Here is a 20549-nt window from a genome sequence, read left to right on the forward strand (position 1 = left end):
TCTGGGGGCTCTATAGGGTGCTGGAGGGTGTCGGGGGGCTCTATAGGGTGCCGGGGGGGTGTTGGGGGCTCTATAGAGCCCTCGGGGGTGTCGGGGGGCTCTCTAGGGTGTCGGGGGTCTCTATAGGCTGCTGGAGGCTCTATAGAGCCCTAGGGGTGTCGGGGGGCTCTCTAGGGTGTCGGGGGTCTCTATAGGGCACTGGGGGGGGTGTCAGGGGTCTCTATAGGGTGCTGGGGGGCTCTATAGAGCCGGGGGGGTGTGTCGGGGGGCTCCCTAGAGCGCCAGGAGAGTGTCAGGGGTCTCTATAGGGTGCTGGGGGGTGTCGGGGCTCTTTAGGGTCTCGGGGGGCTCTATAGGGTGCCGGGGGGGTGTTGGGGGCTCTATAGAGCCCTCGGGGGTGTCGGGGGGCTCTCTAGGGTGTTGGGGGGCTCTATAGGGTGCTGGGGGGCTCTATAGGGCCTGGAGGGTGTCGGGGGGTCTCTATAGGGTGCTGGGTGGCTCTATACGGCTGGCGGGGCGTCAGGGGTCTCTATAGGGTGCCGGGGGGGTGTTGGGGGCTCTATAGAGCCCTCGGGGGCGTCGGGGGGCTCTCTAGGGTGTCGGGGGGGCTCTATAGGGTGCTGGGGGGCTCTATAGGGCCTGGAGGGTGTCGGGGTCTCTCTAGGGTGCTGGGGGGCTCCATACGGCTGGCGGGGCGTCAGGGGTCTCTATAGGGCGTCGGGGGGCTCTCTAGGGTGTCAAGGGTCTCTATAGGGTGCCAGGGGGGTGTTGGGGGCTCTATAGAGCCCTCGGGGGCGCCGGGGGGCTCTATAGGGCGCCGGGGGAGTCTCTATAGGGTGCTACGGGGCGGGTGGGGGGTCCCTCACTCCCCCCCACCCCGTGGTGGCACCGCGGCGGTGACGGCGCAGGCTGGTGCTGGGCCCCGTGCGCATGGTGACGGTGCCGGCGCGTCACTACTGCGTCGTCCTGAACCCGGTGGCGCGCGGTGGCAACGACGGTGACGGTGACGACGACGGTGACGGTGACGTGCTGCTGGACGGCGCGGGGCAGGCGCGCCTGCGGCACGGCGACCTCGAGGTGCGCCTGGCCCGCGAGCCCTTCGCCCTCTACCCCGGCGAGCGCCTCCAGCAGGTACCTATAGCCCCTCCCTATAGCCCCCCCTATAGCCCCCCCTATAGAGCCCCTATAGAGCCTCTATAGCGCCCATCCGCCTGCCGCCCCGGGCGCCGGTTCCTATAGTCTCCATAGACTCCGCGTAGTTCCTATAGCTGCCCATCGCCCGCTCTGTTCTTTGTAGAGTCCCCTATAGCTCCTATAGATTTTATCATCTTTTCCAGCATGTATAGACACCTATGGCCCCCATAAGCTCTCTTGTAGTTCCTTGATCTTCGACGGTTCCTATAGGACCTATAGCTTTCGCAGGCTCTCGTCGGGCCCCGCGGTGGCCTATAGTATCCGTCACCGCCGTGGCTCCCTATAGCCGCCCGTGGGCTCCTATAGCTCTTCCAGGATCCCTTTTCCTCCATAGGCTTTTTGGTTGCCTCGGGGTCTCTTATAGCTTCTATAATCTCCATGGTTTTCCTGTAGCTTTCTATAGTATGTGTTGGTTCTTCTATAGGTTCCATAATTCTGATATGGTTTCCTATGTGCTTTATAGTCTTTCTATAGGCTCTAACCCACCCCTGCGTTGCTGCAGGTCCTATAGGCTCCCTAACACCGCCGTGGTCTCCTATAGCCCTTACGGCTCCTCCGCGGTGTCCTATAGGCTCGGTAACGCCACCGTGGTCTCCTATAGCCCTTACGGCTCCTCCGCGGTGTCCTATAGGCTCCGTACCGCCGCCGGGGTCTCCTATAGCCCTTAGGGCTCCTCCACGGTGTCCTATAGGCTCGGTAACGCCACCGTGGTCTCCTATAGCCCTTACGGCTCCTCCGCGGTGTCCTATAGGCTCCGTACCGCCGCCGGGGTCTCCTATAGCCCTTAGGGCTCCTCCACGGTGTCCTATAGGCTCGGTAACGCCACCGTGGTCTCCTATAGCCCTTACGGCTCCTCCGCGGTGTCCTATAGGCTCCGTACCGCTGCCGGGGTCTCCTATAGCCCTTAGGGCTCCTCCGCGGTGTCCTATAGGCTCCCTGTAGCCCCTCTAGCCACGCGTGGCCTCCTATAGGTTCTCCAGGCCCCATTGCCCCCTCTGGCCCTTCCGTGGGCTCCTATAGCTCCTATAGGCTCCGTGACACCTTGTGGGCTCCAATAGCTCCTCTAGGCCCCAGGGTCCCCTATAGCCCCTCTAGTTCCCCTCTAAGGTTTGCTATAGGTCCTATAGGGTTCATGAACCCATATAGGTGCTTTAGCCACCCCATGGGCACCTATAGGTCCTATAGGGTTCATGAACCCATATAGGTGCTTTAGCCACCCCATGGGCACCTATAGGTCCTATAGGGTTCATGAACCCATATAGGTGCTTTAGCCACCCCATGGGCACCTATAGGTCCTATAGGGTCCATAAGTCTCCCATGGTTTCTTGTGGGACCTACAACTTCTTCATGGTCTTCTATAGGCTCCACGATCTTCTTTAGATCTTCTATATGTGTCGGTGGCTCCTATAGCTCTTATAGGCTTTGTAAAACCTGCAGGCACCTATAGCCACCCGTGTCCCTGGCGTCCCCCCATGTCCCCAGGGTGTCACCTCGATGTCACCTGCATCCCTGGTGTCCCCCCGTGTCCTCAGGGTGTCACCCTGTCACCTGGGTGTCACCTCCATCCCTGGTGTCACCTCCATCCCTGGTGTCCCCCATGTCCCTGGTGTCCCCCCATCCGTGGTGTCCCCCCATCCGTGGTGTCCCTCCGTCCTTGGTGTCCCTCCATCCCTGGTGTCCCCCATGTCCCTGGTGTCCCTCCATACCTGGTGTCACCTCCATCCCTGATGTTCTTCCATCTCTGGTGTCCCTCCATCCCTGGTGTCCCCCATGTCCCTGGTGTTCCTCCACACCTGGTGTCACCTCCATCCCTGATGTTCTTCCATCTCTGGTGTTCCTCCATCCCTGGTGTCCCCCATGTCCCTGGTGTCCCCCCATCCGTGACGTCCCCTCATGCCCGGTGTCCCCCCGGCAGGACGTGACGCCGCTGCAGGTGGTGCTGGCCGACACGGCGCTGCGTCCCTGCTCCCCGCGTCCCCCGGGCGTCCCCCCCACGTCCCCCGGGTGTCCCCTGCTCCATCCGTGGTGTCCCTCCATCCTTAGTGTTCCTCTGTCCTTGGTGTCCCCCCATGTCCCTGGTGTCCCCCATGTCCCTGGTGTCTCTCCATCTGTGGTGTCTCTCCATCCATGCTGTCCCCCCATCCGTGGTGTTCCTCCATCCGTGGTGTCCCCCATGTCCCTGGTGTCCCCCATGTCCCTGGTGTCCCCCCGTCCCTGGTGTCCCCCCGTCCCTGGTGTCCCCCCATCCCTGGTGTCATCTCCATCCCTGGTGTCATCTCCATCCCTGGTGTCCCCCATGTCCCTGGTGTCCCCCCATCCGTGGTGTCCCTCCGTCCTTGGTGTCCCTCCATCCCTGGTGTCCCCCATGTCCTTGGTGTCCCTCCATCCATGACGTCCCCTCATGCCCAGTGTCCCCCCGGCAGGACGTGACACCGCTGCAGGTGGTGCTGGCCGACACGGCCCTGCGTCCCTGCTCCCCGCATCCCCCGGGCGTCCCCCTCTCCATCCCTGGTGTCCCCCCATCCTTGGTGTCCCCCCATCCTTAGTATCCCTCCATCCGTGGTGTCCCCCATGTCCCTGGTGTTCCCCCATCCCTGGTCTTCCTCCATCCGTGGTGTCCCCTCATCCGTGGTGTCCCCTCATCCGTGGTGTCCCCCATGTCCCTGGTGTCCCCCCATCCGGGGTGTCCCCCATTTCCCTGATGTTTCTCCATTCCTGGTGTCCCTCCATCCATGGTGTCCCCCATATCCCTGGTGTCCCACCATCCGTGGCGTCCCCTCATCCCTGGTGTCCCCCGTGTCCCTGGTGTCCCCCGTGTCCCTGGTGTCCCCCGTGTCCCTGGTTTCCCCCATGTCCCTGGTTTCCACCATGTCCCTGGTGTCCCCCCATCCCTGATGTTCCTCCATCCCTGATGTCCCTCCATCCCTGATGTCTCTCCATCCGTGGTGTCCCCCTATCCGTGGTGTCCCCCATGTCCCTGGTGTCCCTCTGTGACGTCCCCTCATCCCTGGTGTCCCCCCGGCAGGACGTGACGCCGCTGCAGGTGGTGCTGGCCGACACGGCGCTGCGTCCCTGCTCCCTGCGTCCCCCGGGCGTCCCCCCCACGTCCCCTGGGTGTCCCCTGCTCCATCCGTGGTGTCCCTCCATCCTTAGTGTTCCTCCATCCCTGGTGTCCCCCATCCTTAGTATCCCTCCATCCGTGGTGTCCCTCCATCCGTGGTGTCCCCCATGTCCCTGGTGTTCCCCCATCCCTGGTCTTCCCCCATCCCTGGTGTCCCTCATCCGTGGTGTCCCCCCATGTCCCTGGTGTCCCCCCATGTCCCTGGTGTCTCCCATGTCCCTGGTGTCTCCCATGTCCCTGGTGTTCCTCCATCCATGGTGTCTCCCATGTCTCTGGTGTCCCTCCATACCTGGTGTCCCCCATGTCCCTGGTGTCTCTCCATCTGTGGTGTCTCTCCATCCATGGTGTCCCCCCATCCGTGGTGTCCCCCATTTCCCTGATGTTCCTCCATTCCTGGTGTCCCTCCATCCCTGGTGTCCCCCATATCCCTGGTGTCCCTCCATCCGTGGTGTCCCCCATGTCCCTGGTTTCCCTCCATCCGTGGTGTCCCCCCATCCCTGGAGTTCCTCCATCGCTGGTGTTCCTCCATCCCTGGTGTCCCCCATATCCCTGGTGTCCCTCCATCCGTGGTGTCCCCCATGTCCCTGGTTTCCCTCCATCTGTGGTGTCCCCCCATCCCTGGAGTTCCTCCATCGCTGGTGTTCCTCCATCCCTGGTGTCCCCCATGTCCCTGGTGTCTCTCCATCCCTGGTGTTCCTCCATCCATGGTGTCCCCCATGTCCCTGGTGTCTCTCCATCTGTGGTGTCTTTCCATCCCTGGTTTCCCTCCATCCATGGTGTCCCTCCATCCGTGGTGTCACCTCCATCCCTGATGTCCCTCTATCCCTGATGTCCCCTCATGCCCGGTGTCCCCCCGGCAGGATGTGACGCCGCTGCAGGTGGTGCTGGCTGACACGGCGCTGCGTCCCTGCTTTCTGCGTCCCCTGGGTGTCCCCACTCCATCCCTGGTGTCCCTCCATCCTTGGTGTCCCCCCATCCTTAGTGTTCCTCCATGTCCCTGGTGTTCCTCCATGTCCCTGGTGTTCCTCCATGTCCTTGGTGTTCCTCCATGTCCTTGGTGTCCCCCCATCCCTGGTGTCCCCCCATCCCTGGTGTCCCTCCATCCGTGGTGTCCCCCATGTCCCTGGTGTCCCCCCATCCCTGATGTTCCTCCATCCCTGATGTTCCTCCATCCCTGATGTCCCTCCATCCGTGGTGTCCCCCATGTCCCTGGTGTCCCCCCATCCCTGATGTTCCTCCATCCCTGGTGTTCCTCCATCCGTGGTGTCCCCCATGTCCCTGGTGTCACCTCCATCCCTGATGTCTCTCCATCCCTGATGTCCCCTCACGCCCGGTGTCCCCCGGCAGGACGTGACGCCGCTGCAGGTGGTGCTGGCCGACACGGCGCTGCGTCTCCGCGCCCTGCTCGACTTCGTGGCCCGGGACGGCAGCCGCTTCGTGGCCGGTGATGAGTGGCTCTTCGAAGGTCCCGGTACGCGGCGGACGGGGGGGGGGGACGCGCCCCAGGGTGGGGGACACCACCCACCCCGGTGACACCGTGTCCCCGTCCCCGCCAAGGCACCTACATCCCCCGCAAGGAGGTGGAGGTGGCCGAGACGCTGCAGGCCACCGTCATCGGGCCCAACCAGGCCGTGCGGCTGCGGGCGCGCAAGGAGTGCGTCGACCGCGAGGGCGTCCGCCGCGTCACAGGTGACCCCCCCTGGCACCCATGGGTGCTCCTGGGACCCTCCTGCACCCTTGGGAGCTCCTGGGACCCCCCAGCACCTGTGGGTGCTCCTGGGACCCTCCTGCACCCTTGGGAGCTCCTGGGACCCACCAACACCCATGGGAGCTCCTGGGAGCTTCTGGGACCCCTGGGACCCCCCAGCACCCATGGGAGCTCCTGGGATCCTCCTGCACCTGTGGGTGCTCCTGGGACCCCCCAGCACCCATGGGAGCTCCTGGGACCCTCCTGCACCCATGGGAGCTCCTGGGACCCTCCTGCACCCATGGGAGCTCCTGGGAGCTTCTGGGACCCCTGGGACCCCCCAGCACCCATGGGAGCTCCTGGGATCCTCCTGCACCTGTGGGTGCTCCTGGGACCCCCCAGCACCCATGGGAGCTCCTGGGACCCTCCTGCACCCATGGGAGCTCCTGGGAGCTTCTGGGACCCCTGGGACCCCCCAGCACCCATGGGAGCTCCTGGGACCCTCCTGCACCTGTGGGTGCTCCTGGGAGCCTCCTGCACCCTTGGGAGCTCCTGGGACCCCCCTGCACCCTTGGAAGCCCCCCAGCACCCATGGGAGCTCCTGGGAGTTCTTGGGACCCCTGGGACCCTCCTGCACCCTTGGGAGCTCCTGGGACCCTCCTGCACCCATGGGAGCTCCTGGGAGCTTCTGGGACCCCTGGGACCCCCCAGCACCCATGGGAGCTCCTGGGATCCTCCTGCACCCGTGGGAGCTCCTGGGAGCTCTTGGGACCCCTGGGACCCCCCTGCACCCATGGGAGCTCTTGGGACCCCTGAGACCCCCCTGCACCCGTGGGTGCTCCTGGGATCCTCCTGCACCCCTGGGAGCTCCTGGGAGCTCTTGGGACCCCTGGGACCCTCCCTGCACCCATGGGAGCTCCTGGGATCCTCCTGCACCCATGGGAGCTCCTGGGAGCTCCTGGGACCCCTGGGACCCCCCTGCACCCATGGGAGCTCCTGGCACCCCCCAGCACCCATGGGAGCTCCTGGGATCCTCCTGCACCCTTGGGAGCTCCTGGGAGCTCTTGGGACCCCTGGGACCCTCCCTGCACCCATGGGAGCTCTTGGGACCCTCCTGCACCCTTGGGAGCTCCTGGGAGCTCTTGGGACCCCTGGGACCCCCCAGCACCCATGGGAGCTCCTGGGACCCTCCTGCACCCCTGGGAGCTCCTGGGAGCTCTTGAGACCCCTGGGACCCCCCAGCACCCATGGGAGCTCCTGGGACCCCCCTGCACCCATGGGAGCTCCTGGGACCCTCCTGCACCCCTGGGAGCTCTTGGGAGCTCTTGGGACTCCTGGGACCCTCCCTGCACCCATGGGAGCTCCTGGGATCCTCCTGTACCTTTGGGAGCTCCTGGGAGCTCTTGAGACCCCTGGGACCCCCCAGCACCCATGGGAGCTCCTGGGACCCCCCTGCACCCATGGGAGCTCCTAGGAGCTCTTGGGACCCCTGGGATCCTCCCTGCACCCTTGGGAGCTCCTGGGAGCTCCTGGGACCCCTGGGACCCTCCCTGCACCCATGGGAGCTCCTGGGATCCTCCTGCACCCTTGGGAGCTCCTGGGAGCTCTTGGGACCCCTGGGACCCTCCCTGCACCCATGGGAGCTCTTGGGACCCTCCTGCACCCTTGGGAGCTCCTGGGAGCTCTTGGGACCCCTGGGACCCCCCAGCACCCATGGGAGCTCCTGGGATCCTCCTGCACCCATGGGAGCTCCTGGGACCCCCCTGTGCCCATGGGACCCCCCCAGCACCCATGGGAGCCCCCATGGGACCCCCTGCACCTGTGGAAGCCCCCAGCACCCATGGGTGCTCCTGGGAGCCCGCTGCACCCCTGGGAGCTCCTGGGACCCCCCTGCACCCCTGGGAGGCCCCCAGCACCCCTGGGAGCCCCTGGGATCCCCCCCGCACCCTTGGGATCCCACGGCCCCCCCTAGCACCCCTGGGACCCTCATCCTTGGCCCAGCACCCTTGGGACCCCACGACCTCTCTAGGACCCCCTTGTCCCACCCCCAGCACCCTTGGGACCCCCCAGCACCCCCCCAGCACCCCCTTGTCCCACCCCGCAGCACCCCTAGGCCCCCCTTGTCCCACCCCCAGCACCCTTGGGACCCCCCAGCACCCTTGGGACCCCCTTGTCCCACCCCACAGCACCCTTGGGACCCCCCAGCACCCTTGGGACCCCCTTGTCCCACCCCCAGCACCCTTGGGACCCCCCAGCACCCTTGGGACCTCCTTGTCCCACCCACAGCACCCTTGGGACCCCCCAGCACCCCTAGGCCCCCCTTGTCCCCCCCCCAGCACCCTTGGGACCCCCCAGCACCCCTAGGCCCCCCTTGTCCCACCCCCAGCACCCTTGGGACCCCCCAGCACCCTTGGGACCCCCTTGTCCCACCCCACAGCACCCTTGGGACCCCCCAGCACCCTTGGGACCCCCTTGTCCCACCCCAGCACCCTTGGGACCCCCCAGCACCCCTAGGCCCCCCTTGTCCCCCCCCCAGCACCCTTGGGACCCCCCAGCACCCTTGGGACCCCCTTGTCCCACCCCACAGCACCCTTGGGACCCCCCAGCACCCTTGGGACCCCCTTGTCCCACCCCCAGCACCCTTGGGACCCCCCAGCACCCTTGGGACCCCCTTGTCCCACCCCCAGCACCCTTGGGACCCTCCAGCACCCTTGGGACCCCCTTGTCCCACCCCAGCACCCTTGGGACCCCCCAGCACCCCTAGGCCCCCCTTGTCCCCCCCCCAGCACCCTTGGGACCCCCCAGCACCCTTGGGACCCCCTTGTCCCACCCCCAGCACCCTTGGGACCCTCCAGCACCCTTGGGACCCCCTTGTCCCACCCCAGCACCCTTGGGACCCCCCAGCACCCCTAGGCCCCCCTTGTCCCCCCCCCAGCACCCTTGGGACCCCCCAGCACCCTTGGGACCCCCTTGTCCCACCCCACAGCACCCTTGGGACCCCCCAGCACCCTTGGGACCCCCTTGTCCCCCCCCCAGCACCCTTGGAACCCTCAACACCTGTAGGAACCTCCAACACCCATAAGACCCCCAGGCTCCCACCACCCACAGGACCCCCCCCAGCACCCACAACACCCCCCCAGCACCCTTGGGACCCCCCCCAGCACCCTTGGGACCCCCCCACCCAGCACCCCCTGCCCCCAGGCGAGGAGTGGCTGGTGAAGCGGGTGGGCGCCTACCTGCCCGGCGTCTACGAGGAGGTCCTCGACGTGGTGGACGCCATCGTCCTCACCGAGAAGGTACCCGCCGGCACCCACGGGTGACCCCCACCCCACCCCACCCCACCCCACGGTGGTGGCAGCGGCGTCACCCACCTGGCCACCCGTCACCCCCCCCCAGAAAGCCCTGCACCTTCGGGCGACGAGGACCTTCCGGGACGCCCAGGGCACGGTGCGACGCACGGGCGAGGAGTGGCTGGTGACGCAGGAGCAGAGCGACGCCTACGTCCCCGACGTCTTCGAGGAGGTGGTGGCCCAGGTGGCCGTCACCACCCTGGGGCCCCGCCAGTACTGCGTCGTCCTCGACCCCGTGGGGCCCGACGGCAAGCCCCAGCTGGGCCAGCAGCGCGTCGTCAAGGTGGGGGCCCCGACCCGTCAGTGGTGGGTGGGAGGTGGACCTCCGAGGAGGTGGCCGCAGGTGGCCCTGAGGGACCTCAACGGGCTCCTGAGGGATCAGGGTGGCACCGAGGGACCCTAAGGTGGCCCTGAAGGACCTCAACGGGCTCCTGAGGGGTCTGAGGAGGCCTCAAGGGATCTCAGTGGACCCCTAAGGTGGCCCTGAGGGACCTCAACGGGCTCCTGAGGGATCAGGGTGGCACCGAGGGACCCTAAGGTGGCCCTGAGGGAACTCATTGGGCTCCTGAAGGGTCTGAGGAGGCCTCAAGAGATCTCGATGGACCCCTAAGGTGGCCCCGAGGGGCTCAGGGTGGCTCCAAGGGACCCTAAGGTGGCCCTGAGGGATCTGAGGAGGCCTCAAGGGATCTGAGGAGGCCTCAAGGGATCTCAGTGGACCCCTAAGGTGGCCCTGAGGGACCTCAACGGGCTCCTGAGGGGTCAGGGTGGCACCGAGGGACCCTAAGGTGGCCCTGAGGGAACTCAACGGGCTCCTGAGGGGTCTGAGATGGCCCCAAGGGATCTGAGGAGGCCTCAAGGGATCTCGATGGACCCCTAAGGTGGCCCCGAGGGGCTCAGGGTGGCCCCGAGGGACCCTAAGGTGGCCCTGAGGGGTCTGAGGTGGCCCCGAGGGATCTGAGAAGGCCTCAAGGGATCTCAGTGGACCCCTAAGGTGGCCCTGAGGGACCTCAACGGGCTCCTGAGGGGTCAGGGTGGCACCAAGGGACCCTAAGGTGGCCCTGAGAGATCTGAGGAGGCCTCAAGGGATCTCAATGGACCCCTAAGGTGGTCCTGAGGGGTCAGGGTGGCACTGAGGGACCCTAAGGTGGCCCTGAGGGGTTTGAGGAGGCCTCAAGGGATCTCAGTGGATCCCTAAGGTGGCCCCGAGGGGCTCAGGGTGGCACTGAGGGACCCTAAGGTGGCCCTGAGAGATCTGAGGAGGACTCAGGGGATCTCGATGGACCCCTAAGGTGTCCCCACGGGGCTCAGGGTGGCTCCAAGGGACCCTAAGGTGGCCCTGAGGGGTCTGAGGTGGCCACAAGGGATTTGAGGAGGCCTCAAGGGATCTCAGTGGATCCCTAAGGTGGCCCCGAGGGGCTCAGGGTGGCACTGAGGGACCCTAAGGTGGCCCTGAGGGATCTGAGGAGGACTCAGGGGATCTCGATGGACCCCTAAGGTGGCCCTGAGGGGCTCAGGGTGGCTCCAAGGGACCCTAAGGTGGCCCTGAGGGGTCTGAGGTGGCCACAAGGGATTTGAGGAGGCCTCAAGGGATCTCGATGGACCCCTAAGGTGGCCCCAAGGGGCTCAGGGTGGCCCCAAGGGACCTAAGGTGGCCCTGAGGGATCTGAGGAGGCCTCAAGGGATCTCGATGGACCCCTAAGGTGGCCCCAAGGGGCTCAGGGTGGCACTGAGGGACCCTAAGGTGGCCTTGAGTGGGCTGAGGAGACCTCACAGGATCTCAGTGGATCCCTAAGGTGTCCCCACGGGGCTCAGGGTGGCCCTGAGGGACCCGAATGGACATCTAAGGTGGCCTCAAGGGACCCTTAAGTGGTCCAGAGGAGCTCAGGGTGGCCCAGACTGACCCCTAAGGTGGCCCCGAGGGGCTCAAGGTGGCCCCAAAGCTCCCTGAGGTGGCCTCAAGGAGGCCTGAGGGGGTCGCAAGGGACCCCACCGTGTCAGCGACGTGTCTCCCTGACATCCCACTGTCCCCGCCGTGTCGGTGACACGTCCCCATGGCGTCCCCGTGTCCCCGCCATGCTGGTGACACATCGTCATGGTGTCCCCACCATGCCAGCGGTGTCCCCATGGTGTCCCCATGTCCCCACCATGCCGGCGACATCTCCCCATGGCATCCCTGCATCCCCACCATGCCATTGAGACGTCCCCATGGTGTCCCCATGTCCCCGCCATGCCGGTGACATGTCCCCATGGTGTCCCCGTGTCCCCTCCATGCCGGCGACATCTCCCCATGGCATCCCTGCATCCCCACCATGCCATTGAGACGTCCCCATGGCGTCCCCGTGTCCCCGCCATGCTGGTGACACATCGTCATGGTGTCCCCACCATGCCAGCGGTGTCCCCATGGTGTCCCCATGTCCCCACCATGCCGGCGACATCTCCCCATGGCATCCCTGCATCCCCACCATGCCATTGAGACGTCCCCATGGTGTCCCCATGTCCCCGCCATGCCGGTGACATGTCCCCATGGTGTCCCCGTGTCCCCTCCATGCCGGCGACATCTCCCCATGGCATCCCTGCATCCCCACCATGCCATTGAGACGTCCCCATGGCGTCCCCGTGTCCCCGCCATGCTGGTGACACGTCCCCATGGTGTCCCCCCCATGCCAGCGGCACGTCCCCATGGTGTCCCCATGTCCCCTCCATGCCAGTGACAGCTCCCCATGGCATCCCTGCATCCCCACTGTGCCATTGAGATGTCCCCATGGTGTCCCCATGTCCCCCCCATGCCAGTGGCACGTCCCCATGGTGTCCCATGTCCCCACCATGCTGGCGACATCTCCCCATGGCATCCCTGCATCCCCACCGTGCCATTGAGATGTCCCCATGGTGTCCCCGTGTCCCCGCCATGCTGGTGACACGTCCCCACAGTGTCCCCACCATGCCATTGAGACGTCCCCATGGTGTCCCCATGTCCCCACCAAGCCGGCGACATCTCCCCGTGACATCCCTGCCTCCCCGCCACCCTGGTGACACGTCCCCGTGGCGTCCCCATGTCCACTCCGTGCTGGTGACACGTCCCCGTAGTGTCCCCACCACGCCAGCGGCACGTCCCCATGGTGTCCCCGTGGTGTCCCCAGGGCGAGAAGTCCTTCTTCCTGCGGCCGGGCGAGCGTCTCCAGGCCGGCATCCAGGACGTCTACGTGCTGGCCGAGGACGAGGGGCTGCTGCTCCAGGCCCTGCAGACCCTCACCCACCCCGACGAGGTGCCCGGGGGGGCAACTGGGGACCCGGGGGGGCAACTGGGAGCCTGGGGGGGCAACTGGAGGTCCTGGGGGCAACTGGGGGCCCTGGGGGCAACTGGGACCTTGGGGTGGCAACTGGAGGTCCTGGGGGCAACTGGGAGCTTGGAGGAGGCAACTGGAGGTTCTGGGGGCATCTGGGAGCTTGGAGGAGGCAACTGGGACCTTGTGGGGGCAACTTGGGGTCTGGGGGGGCAACTGGGACCCTGGAGCTGCAACTGGGAGCTTGGAGGAGGCAACTGGAGGTCCTGGGGGCAACTGGGACTCTGGGGGGGCAACTGGAGGTTCTGGGGGCAACTGGAAGCTTGGAGGAGGCAACTGGGACCTTGGGGTGGCAACTGGAGGCCTGGGGGGCAACTGGGGACCGGGGGGGGCAACTGGGACTCTGGGGGGGCAACTGGGGGTTCTGGAGGCAACTGGGAGCTTGGAGGAGGCAACTGGGACCTTGTGGGGGCAACTTGGGGTCTGGGGGGGCAACTGGGACTCTGGGGGGGCAACTGGGAGCTTGGAGGAGGCAACTGGGACCTTGTGGGGGCAACTTGGGGTCTGGGTGGGTAACTGGGACTCGGGGGGGGGCAACTGGGAGCCTGGGGGGGCAACTGGAGGTCCTGGAGGCAACTGGGAGTTTGGAGGAGGCAACTGGGGGTCTGAGGGGCAACTGGGGACCGAGGGGGGCAACTGGGGACCTGGGGGGGCAACTGGAGGCCCTGGGGGCAACTGGGGACCGAGGGGGGCAACTGGAGGCCTGGGGGGCAACTGGGGACTGAGGGGGGCAACTGGGAGCTTGGAGGAGGCAACTGGGACCTTGTGGGGGCAACTTGGGGTCTGGGGGGGCAACTGGGACTCCGGGGGGGGCAACTGGGAGCCTGGGGGGGCAACTGGAGGTCCTGGGGGCAACTGGAGGCCTGGGGGGGCAACTGGGAGCCTGGGGGGGGCAACTGGAGGTCCTGGGGGCAACTGGGAGCTTGGAGGGGGCAACTGGGACCTTGTGGTGGCAACTGGGGACCCCGGGGGGCAACTGGGACTCTGGGGGGGCAACTGGGACCTTGTGGGGGCAACTTGGGGTCTGGGGGGGCAACTGGAGGTTTGGTGGGTGCCACGGTGACGCCCCGGGGAGGACGGAGGTGACATCATGGTGTCCCCACGTTGACATGGGCGACGTGGCCGCGGCCGGGGTGTCCGGGCTGGTGCCACCTCCACGTCCTTGTGGGCACCATGGTGCCACCACCACGTCCCTGTGGGTGCCAAGGTGCCACCACCACGTCCTTATGGGCGCCATGGTGATGCCACCACATCTTTACGGGTGCCATGGTGATGCCACCACGTCCTTATGGGTGCCAAGGTGATGCCACCACCATGTCCCTGTGGGTGCCATGGTGATGCCACCACGTCCTTATGGGCACTGAGGTGCCACCACCACATCTGTATGGATGCCAAGGTGCCACCTCCATGTCCTTGTGGGCACCATGGTGATGCCACCACGTCTTTGTGGGTGCCAAGGTGCCACCACCACATCCTTGTGGGCGCCGAGGTGCCACCTCCACATCCCTGTGGGTGCCAAGGTGATGCCACCACCATGTCCTTGTGGGTGCCAAGGTGCCACCTCCACATCCGTATGGGTGCCAAGGTGCCACCTCCACGTCCCTATGGGTGCCATGGTGATGCCACCACGTCCCTACGGGCGCCACGGTGCCACCACCACATCCCTATGGGTGCCATGGTGATGCCACCACGTCCTTATGGGCGCCGAGGTGCCACCACCACATCCCTGTGGGCGCCATGGTGATGCCACCACGTCCCTATGGGTGCCAAGGTGATGCCACCACTTCCTTATGGGCGCCGAGGTGCCACCACCACATCTGTATGGGTGCCAAGGTGCCACCTCCATGTCCTTATGGGCACTGAGGTGCCACCACCACGTCCCTATGGGTGCCATGGTGATGCCACCACGTCCTTGTGGGCGCCGAGGTGCCACCTCCACATCCGTATGGGTGCCAAGGTGATGCCACCACGTCCTTATGGGCGCCGAGGTGCCACCACCACATCCCTATGGGTGCCAAGGTGCCACCACCACGTCCTTGTGGGCGCCGAGGTGCCACCACCACGTCCCTCTGGGCGCCACGCTGATGCCACCACATCCTTATGGGCGCCGTGCCGGGGGTGGCGGGGGGTGGCGGGTGCCACGCGACGGTGACGCGCCGCTGTCCCCCGCAGGGCGGCGCGGAGGTGACGCGGCGGGCGGGCGAGCGCTGGCTGGCCCGCGGTCCCCTCGAGTACGTGCCGCCGGCCGAGGTGACCGTGCTGGAGCGACGCCGCGCCGTGGCCCTGGGCGAGGGCGAGGGCATCTACGTGCGCGACATCCGCACCGGCAAGGTTGGGACCGCCCCCCCCGCGGCCCCTATAGAGCCCCTATAGGGTCCCTATAGAGTCCCCAACCCCCCGAGACCCCCTGGACCCCCTGGAGTCCCTATAGATCTTCTTGAACGTTCTGGAGCCCCTATAGATGTCCTACAGACCCCCGTAACTCCCTGCAGACATCTCCAGGACACTCTCATGACCCTTATGGAGCTCCTGTAGAGCCCCTATGGAGCCCCTATGGAGTCCCTATGGAGTCTCCAACCCCCTGAGACCCCCTGGAGGCCCTGGAGGCCCTATAGACCTTCTTGAACCTCCTGGAGCCCCTATAGACGTCCTACAGACCCCCGTAGCTCCCTGCAGACATCTCCAGGATACCTTCATGACCCTATGGAGCCCCTATAGAGTCCCTATAGAGTCCCCAACCCCCCTGAGACCCCCTGGAGCCCCTGGAGGCCCTATAGACCTTCTTGAACCTCCTGGAGCCCCTATAAACGTCATACAGACCCCCGTAACTCCCTGCAGACATCTCCAGGACACCCTCATGACCTTATGGAGGCCCTATAGAGTCCCTATGGAGTCCCCAACTCCCTGAGACCCCCTGGAGCCCCTGGAGTCCCTATAGACCTTCTTGAACCTCCTGGAGTCCCTATAGATGTTCTACAGACCCCTGTAGCTCCTTGCAGACATCTCCAGGACACCCTCATGACCCTATGGAGGCCCTATAGAGTCCCTATAGAGTCCCCAACCCCCCTGAGACCCCCTGGAGGCCCTGGAGGCCCTATAGACCTTCTTGAACCTTCTGGAGCCCCTATAGATGTCCTACAGACCCCCCATAGCTCCGTACAGACATCTCCAGGACGCCCTCATGACCCTTATGGAGCCCCTGTAGAGCTCCTATGGAGCCCCTACGGAGTCTCCAACCCCCTGAGACCCCCTGGAGGCCCTGTAGTCCCTATGGACGTCCCAACCCCCTGGAGCTCCTATAGAGCTCCCACAGCCCTTACAGACCCCTGTAACTCCCTATGGACACTCTCAGGACACCCGTGCGGCCCCTATGGAGTCCCCAACCCCCCGAGACCCCCTGGAGGCCCTGGAGGCCCTATAGACCTTCTTGAACCTCCTGGAGCCCCTATAGATGTCCTACAGACCCCTGTAACCCCCTACAGACACCCCCAGGACACCCTCATGACCCTATAGAGCCCCTATGGAGTCCCTATAGAGTCCCCAACCCCCCGAGACCCCCTGGAGGCCCTGGAGCCCCTATAGACCTTCTTGAACCTCCTGGAGCCCCTATAGATGTCCTACAGACCCCCGTAGCTCCTTACAGACATCTCCAGGACACCCTCATGACCCTATAGAGCCCCTATGGAGTCCCTATAGAGTCCCCAACCCCCCGAGACCCAATGAGACCCCCTGGAGCCCCTATAGACCTTCCCGAACCTCCTGGAGCCCCTATAGATGTCCTACAGACCCCCGTAACTCCCTGCAGACATCTCCAGGACACCCTCGCGACCCTATGGAGCCCCTGTAGAGCCCCTATGGAGTCTCCAACCCCCTGAGAGCCCCTGGAGGCCCTATAGACCTTCTTGAACCTCCTGGAGCCCCTATAGATGTCCTACAGAACCCCATAACTCCCTGCAGACATCTCCAGGACACCCTCGCGACCCTATGGAGCTCCTGTAGAGCCCCTATGGAGCCCCTATGGAGTCCCTATGGAGTCTCCAACCCCCTGAGACCCCCTGGAGCCCCTGGAGCCCCTATAGACCTTCTTGAACCTCTTGGAGCCCCTATAGACGTCCTACAGACCCCCGTAGCTTCCTGCAGACATCTCCAGGACACCCTCATGACCCTATGGAGCCCCTATAGAGTCCCTATGGAGTCCCCAACCCCCTGAGACCCAATGAGACCCCCTGGAGCCCCTATAGACCTTCTTGAACCTTCTGGAGCCCCTATAGATGTCCTACAGACCCCCGTAGCTCCGTACAGACATCTCCAGGACGCCCTCATGACCCTATGGAGCCCCTGTAGAGCCCCTATGGAACCCCTATGGAGTCTCCAACCCCCTGAGACCCCCTGGAGCCCCTATAGACCTTCTTGAACCTCCTGGAGCCCCTATAGACATCATGCAGACCCCCATAGCTCCCTGCAGACATCTGCAGGACACCCTCATGACCCTGTAGAGCCCCTGTGGAGCCTCTATGGAGTCCCCAACCCCCCTGAGACCCCCTGGAGGCCCTATAGACCTTCCCGAACCTTCTGGAGCCCCTATAGACATCATGCAGACCCCCATAGCTCCCTACAGACATCTGCAGGACACCCTCATGACCCTGTAGAGCCCCTATGGAGCCCCTATGGAGTCTCCAACCCCCTGAGACCCCCCTGGAGCCCCTATAGTCCCTATGGACCTTCCCGAACCTCCTGGAGCCCCTATAGATGTCCTACAGACCCCCATAACTCCTTGCAGACATCTCCAGGACACCCTCGCGACCCTATGGAGCCCCTGTAGAGACCCTATGGAGCCCCTATGGAGCCCCCAACCCCCTGAGAGCCCCTGGAGCCCCTATAGATCTCCTATAGACCTCCCCAACCCCCTGGAGCCCCTATAGATCTCCTATAGGTCTCTGTAACCCCCTACAGACGCCCCCAGGACGCTCTCGTGACCCTATAGAGCACCTATAGGGTCCCTATAGAGCCCCCAGCACCCTGGAGCCCCTATAGACCCCCCCAGCCCCCTCCCAGTGCATCCCAGTGGCTCCCAGTGCTCCCAGTCCTTCCCAGTCCCCCCCAGCCCTCTCCCAGTCCCTTCCCAGTGCTCCCAGTCCCCTCCCAGTCTCCTCCCAGTCCCTTCCCAGTGCTCCCAGTCCCCCCCAGTCCCCTCCCAGTCCCCTCCCAGTGCCCCCCAGCGGCTCCCAGTCCCTCCCCGTCCCCCCCAGCCCCCTCCCAGTGCCTCCCAGTGCCTCCCAGTGCCTCCCAGCACCTCCCAGTGCCTCCCAGTCCCCCCCAGCGCTCTCCCAGTGCCTCCCAGTGCCTCCCAGCACCTCCCAGTGCCTCCCAGTCCCCCCCAGCGCTCTCCCAGTGCCTCCCAGCACCTCCCAGTCCCCCCAGTCCCCCCCAGTCCTTCCCAGTCCCTCCCAGTGCCTCCCAGTGCCTCCCAGTGCCTCCCAGTGCCCCCCAATCCCCCCCAGCCCCCTCCCAGTGCCTCCCAGTCCCCTCCCAGTCCCTCCCAGTGCCTCCCAGTGCCTCCCAGTCCCCCCCAGCACTCTCCCAGCGCCTCCCAGCGCCTCCCAGTGCCTCCCAGTGCCTCCCAGTCCCCCCAGCGCTCTCCCAGTGCCTCCCAGTGCCTCCCAGTCCCCTCCCAGTGCCTCCCAGTCCCCTCCTAGTGCCTCCCAGTCCCCTCCCAGTGCCTCCCAGTCCCCCCCAGCGCTCTCCCAGTGCCTCCCTGTCCCCTCCCAGTGCCTCCCAGCGCCCTCCCAGTGCTTCCAGTGCCTCCCAGCACCCTCCCAGTCCCTCCCAGTGCCTCCTAGTGCCCCCCAGCACCCCTCCCAGTGCCTCCCAGCTCCTTCCCAGTGCCTCCCAGTCCCCCCCACTCCCCTCCCAGTGCTCCCAGTGCCTCCCAGCCTCCTCCCAGTGCCCCCCAGCCCCCCTCCCAGTCCCCTCCCAGCACCCTCAGTGCCCCTTCCCAGTACTCCCAGTCCCCCCCAGCCCCTCCCAGTGCCTCCCAGTGCCTCCCAGTCCCCCCCAGTACCCCCCAGTACCTCCCAGTCCCCTCCCAGTGCCTCCCAGCGCCTCCCAGCGCCCTCCCAGTATCCTCCCAGTCCCCCCCAGTCCCTCCCAGTGCCTCCCAGTCCCCTCCCAGTGCCTCCCAGCCCCCTCCCAGTCCCCCCCAGTACCTCCCAGTCCCCTCCCAGTGCCTCCCAGTGCCTCCCAGCGCCCTCCCAGTACCCTCCCAGTCCCCCCCAGTCCCTCCCAGTGCCTCCCAGTCCCCTCCCAGTCCCCTCCCAGCCCCCTCCCAGTCCCCTCCCAGTGCCTCCCAGTCCCCCCCAGTCCCCCCCAGTACCTCCCAGTCCCCTCCCAGTGCTCCCAGTCCCTCCCAGTGCCTCCCAGTCCCCCCCAGCGCTCTCCCAGTGCCTCCCAGTCCCCTCCCAGTGCCTCCCAGTGCCTCCCAGTACCTCCCAGTCCCCCCCACCCCCCCCAGTGCCTCCCAGTCCCCCCCACTCCCCTCCCAGCACCTCCCAGTCCCCCCCAGTCCCCTCCCAGTGCCTCCCAGCGCCTCCCAGTTCCCAGCGCCCCCCAGGTGCGGGCGGTGGTGGGCCAGACCTACATGCTGACGGCGACGGAGGAGCTGTGGGAGAAGGAGCTGGCGCCCGGCGTGGAGGCGCTGCTGGCGGCCGCCCGCGACCCCCGGGGCCAGCGCGGGGCCACCGCCGGGGACATCGGGGACGTCGGGGACGACGCCGGGGACACGGCGGGGCGGCGGCGCGACCGCACGCGGGCCGTCACCTTCCGCGTGCCCCACAACGCCGCCATGCAGCTCTACGACTACCGGGAGCGGCGGGCGCGGTGAGCGGGGACGTTGGGGACATCGGGGACATCGGGGAGGTTGGGGGCATCAGGGACATCTGGGACGTGGAGGACATCAGAGATGTTGGGGGTGTCAGGGATGTCGGGGACATTGGGGACATCAGGGATGTTGGGGACATCTGGGACATGGAGGACATCAGAGACGTTGGGGATGTTGGGGACGTCGGGGACATCGGGGGTGTTGGGGACGTCGGGGAGGTTGGGGGCGTCAGGGACATCTGGGACCTGGAGGACATCAGAGACGTTGGGAATATTGGGGATGTTGGGGACATCTGGGACGTGGAGGACATCAGGGACGTTGGGGATGTTGGGGACGTTGGGATGTCGGGGACATTGGGGACATCTGGGACGTGGAGGACATCAGGGACGGGGACGTTGGGGACCTCAGGGACATCTGGGACCTGGAGGACATCAGAGACGTTGGGGATGTTGGGGATGTTGGGGGCGTTGGGGACATCTGGGACATAGAGGACATCAGAGACGTTGGGGATGTTGGGGACATTGGGGACATGGAGGACATCAGAGATGGGGATGTTGGGGACATTGGGGACATCTGGGACATGGAGGACATCAGGGACATTGGGGATGTTGGGGGCTTTGGGGATATGGAGGACATCAGAGACGTTGGGGATGTTGGGGATGTGGGGGACATCTGGGACCTGGAGGACATCAGAGACGTTGGGGATGTTGGGAGCATTGGGGACATGGAGGACATCAGAGATGGGGATGTTGGGGACATTGGGGACATCTGGGACATGGAGGACATCAGGGACATTGGGGATGTTGGGGACATTAAGGGGCATCAGGGACATCAGGGACTTGGAGGACATCAGAGACGTTGGGGACGTTGGGGGCGTCAGGGACGTCGGGGACATGGAGGACATCAGGGACTTTGGGGTTGTTGGGGACATCAGGGACGTTGGGGACATCTGGGACACGGAGGACATCAGAGATGGGGA

The 20549-nt window shown here is 65.6% G+C and overlaps 1 protein-coding gene across 1 annotated transcript in view; it reads left to right on the forward strand.

Moving 5' to 3' along the window:
* Positions 1-908: 908 nt before the first annotated feature.
* The window catches only part of MVP (major vault protein), a gene marked incomplete at its 5' end in the record, with an annotated part of 38658 nt that continues 19017 nt past the window's right edge, over positions 909-20549 (forward strand). The window contains 8 exon segments of the mRNA XM_067314899.1: positions 909-1131; positions 5663-5786; positions 5873-6004; positions 9204-9298; positions 9399-9635; positions 12490-12615; positions 14866-15024; positions 19304-19569. Of these exon segments, the coding sequence (XP_067171000.1) occupies positions 909-1131; positions 5663-5786; positions 5873-6004; positions 9204-9298; positions 9399-9635; positions 12490-12615; positions 14866-15024; positions 19304-19569 (1362 nt within the window).

The sequence above is a fragment of the Apteryx mantelli genome, chromosome 38 (assembly GCF_036417845.1).
Source record: "Apteryx mantelli isolate bAptMan1 chromosome 38, bAptMan1.hap1, whole genome shotgun sequence".
NCBI classification, from domain to species: domain Eukaryota; kingdom Metazoa; phylum Chordata; class Aves; order Apterygiformes; family Apterygidae; genus Apteryx; species Apteryx mantelli.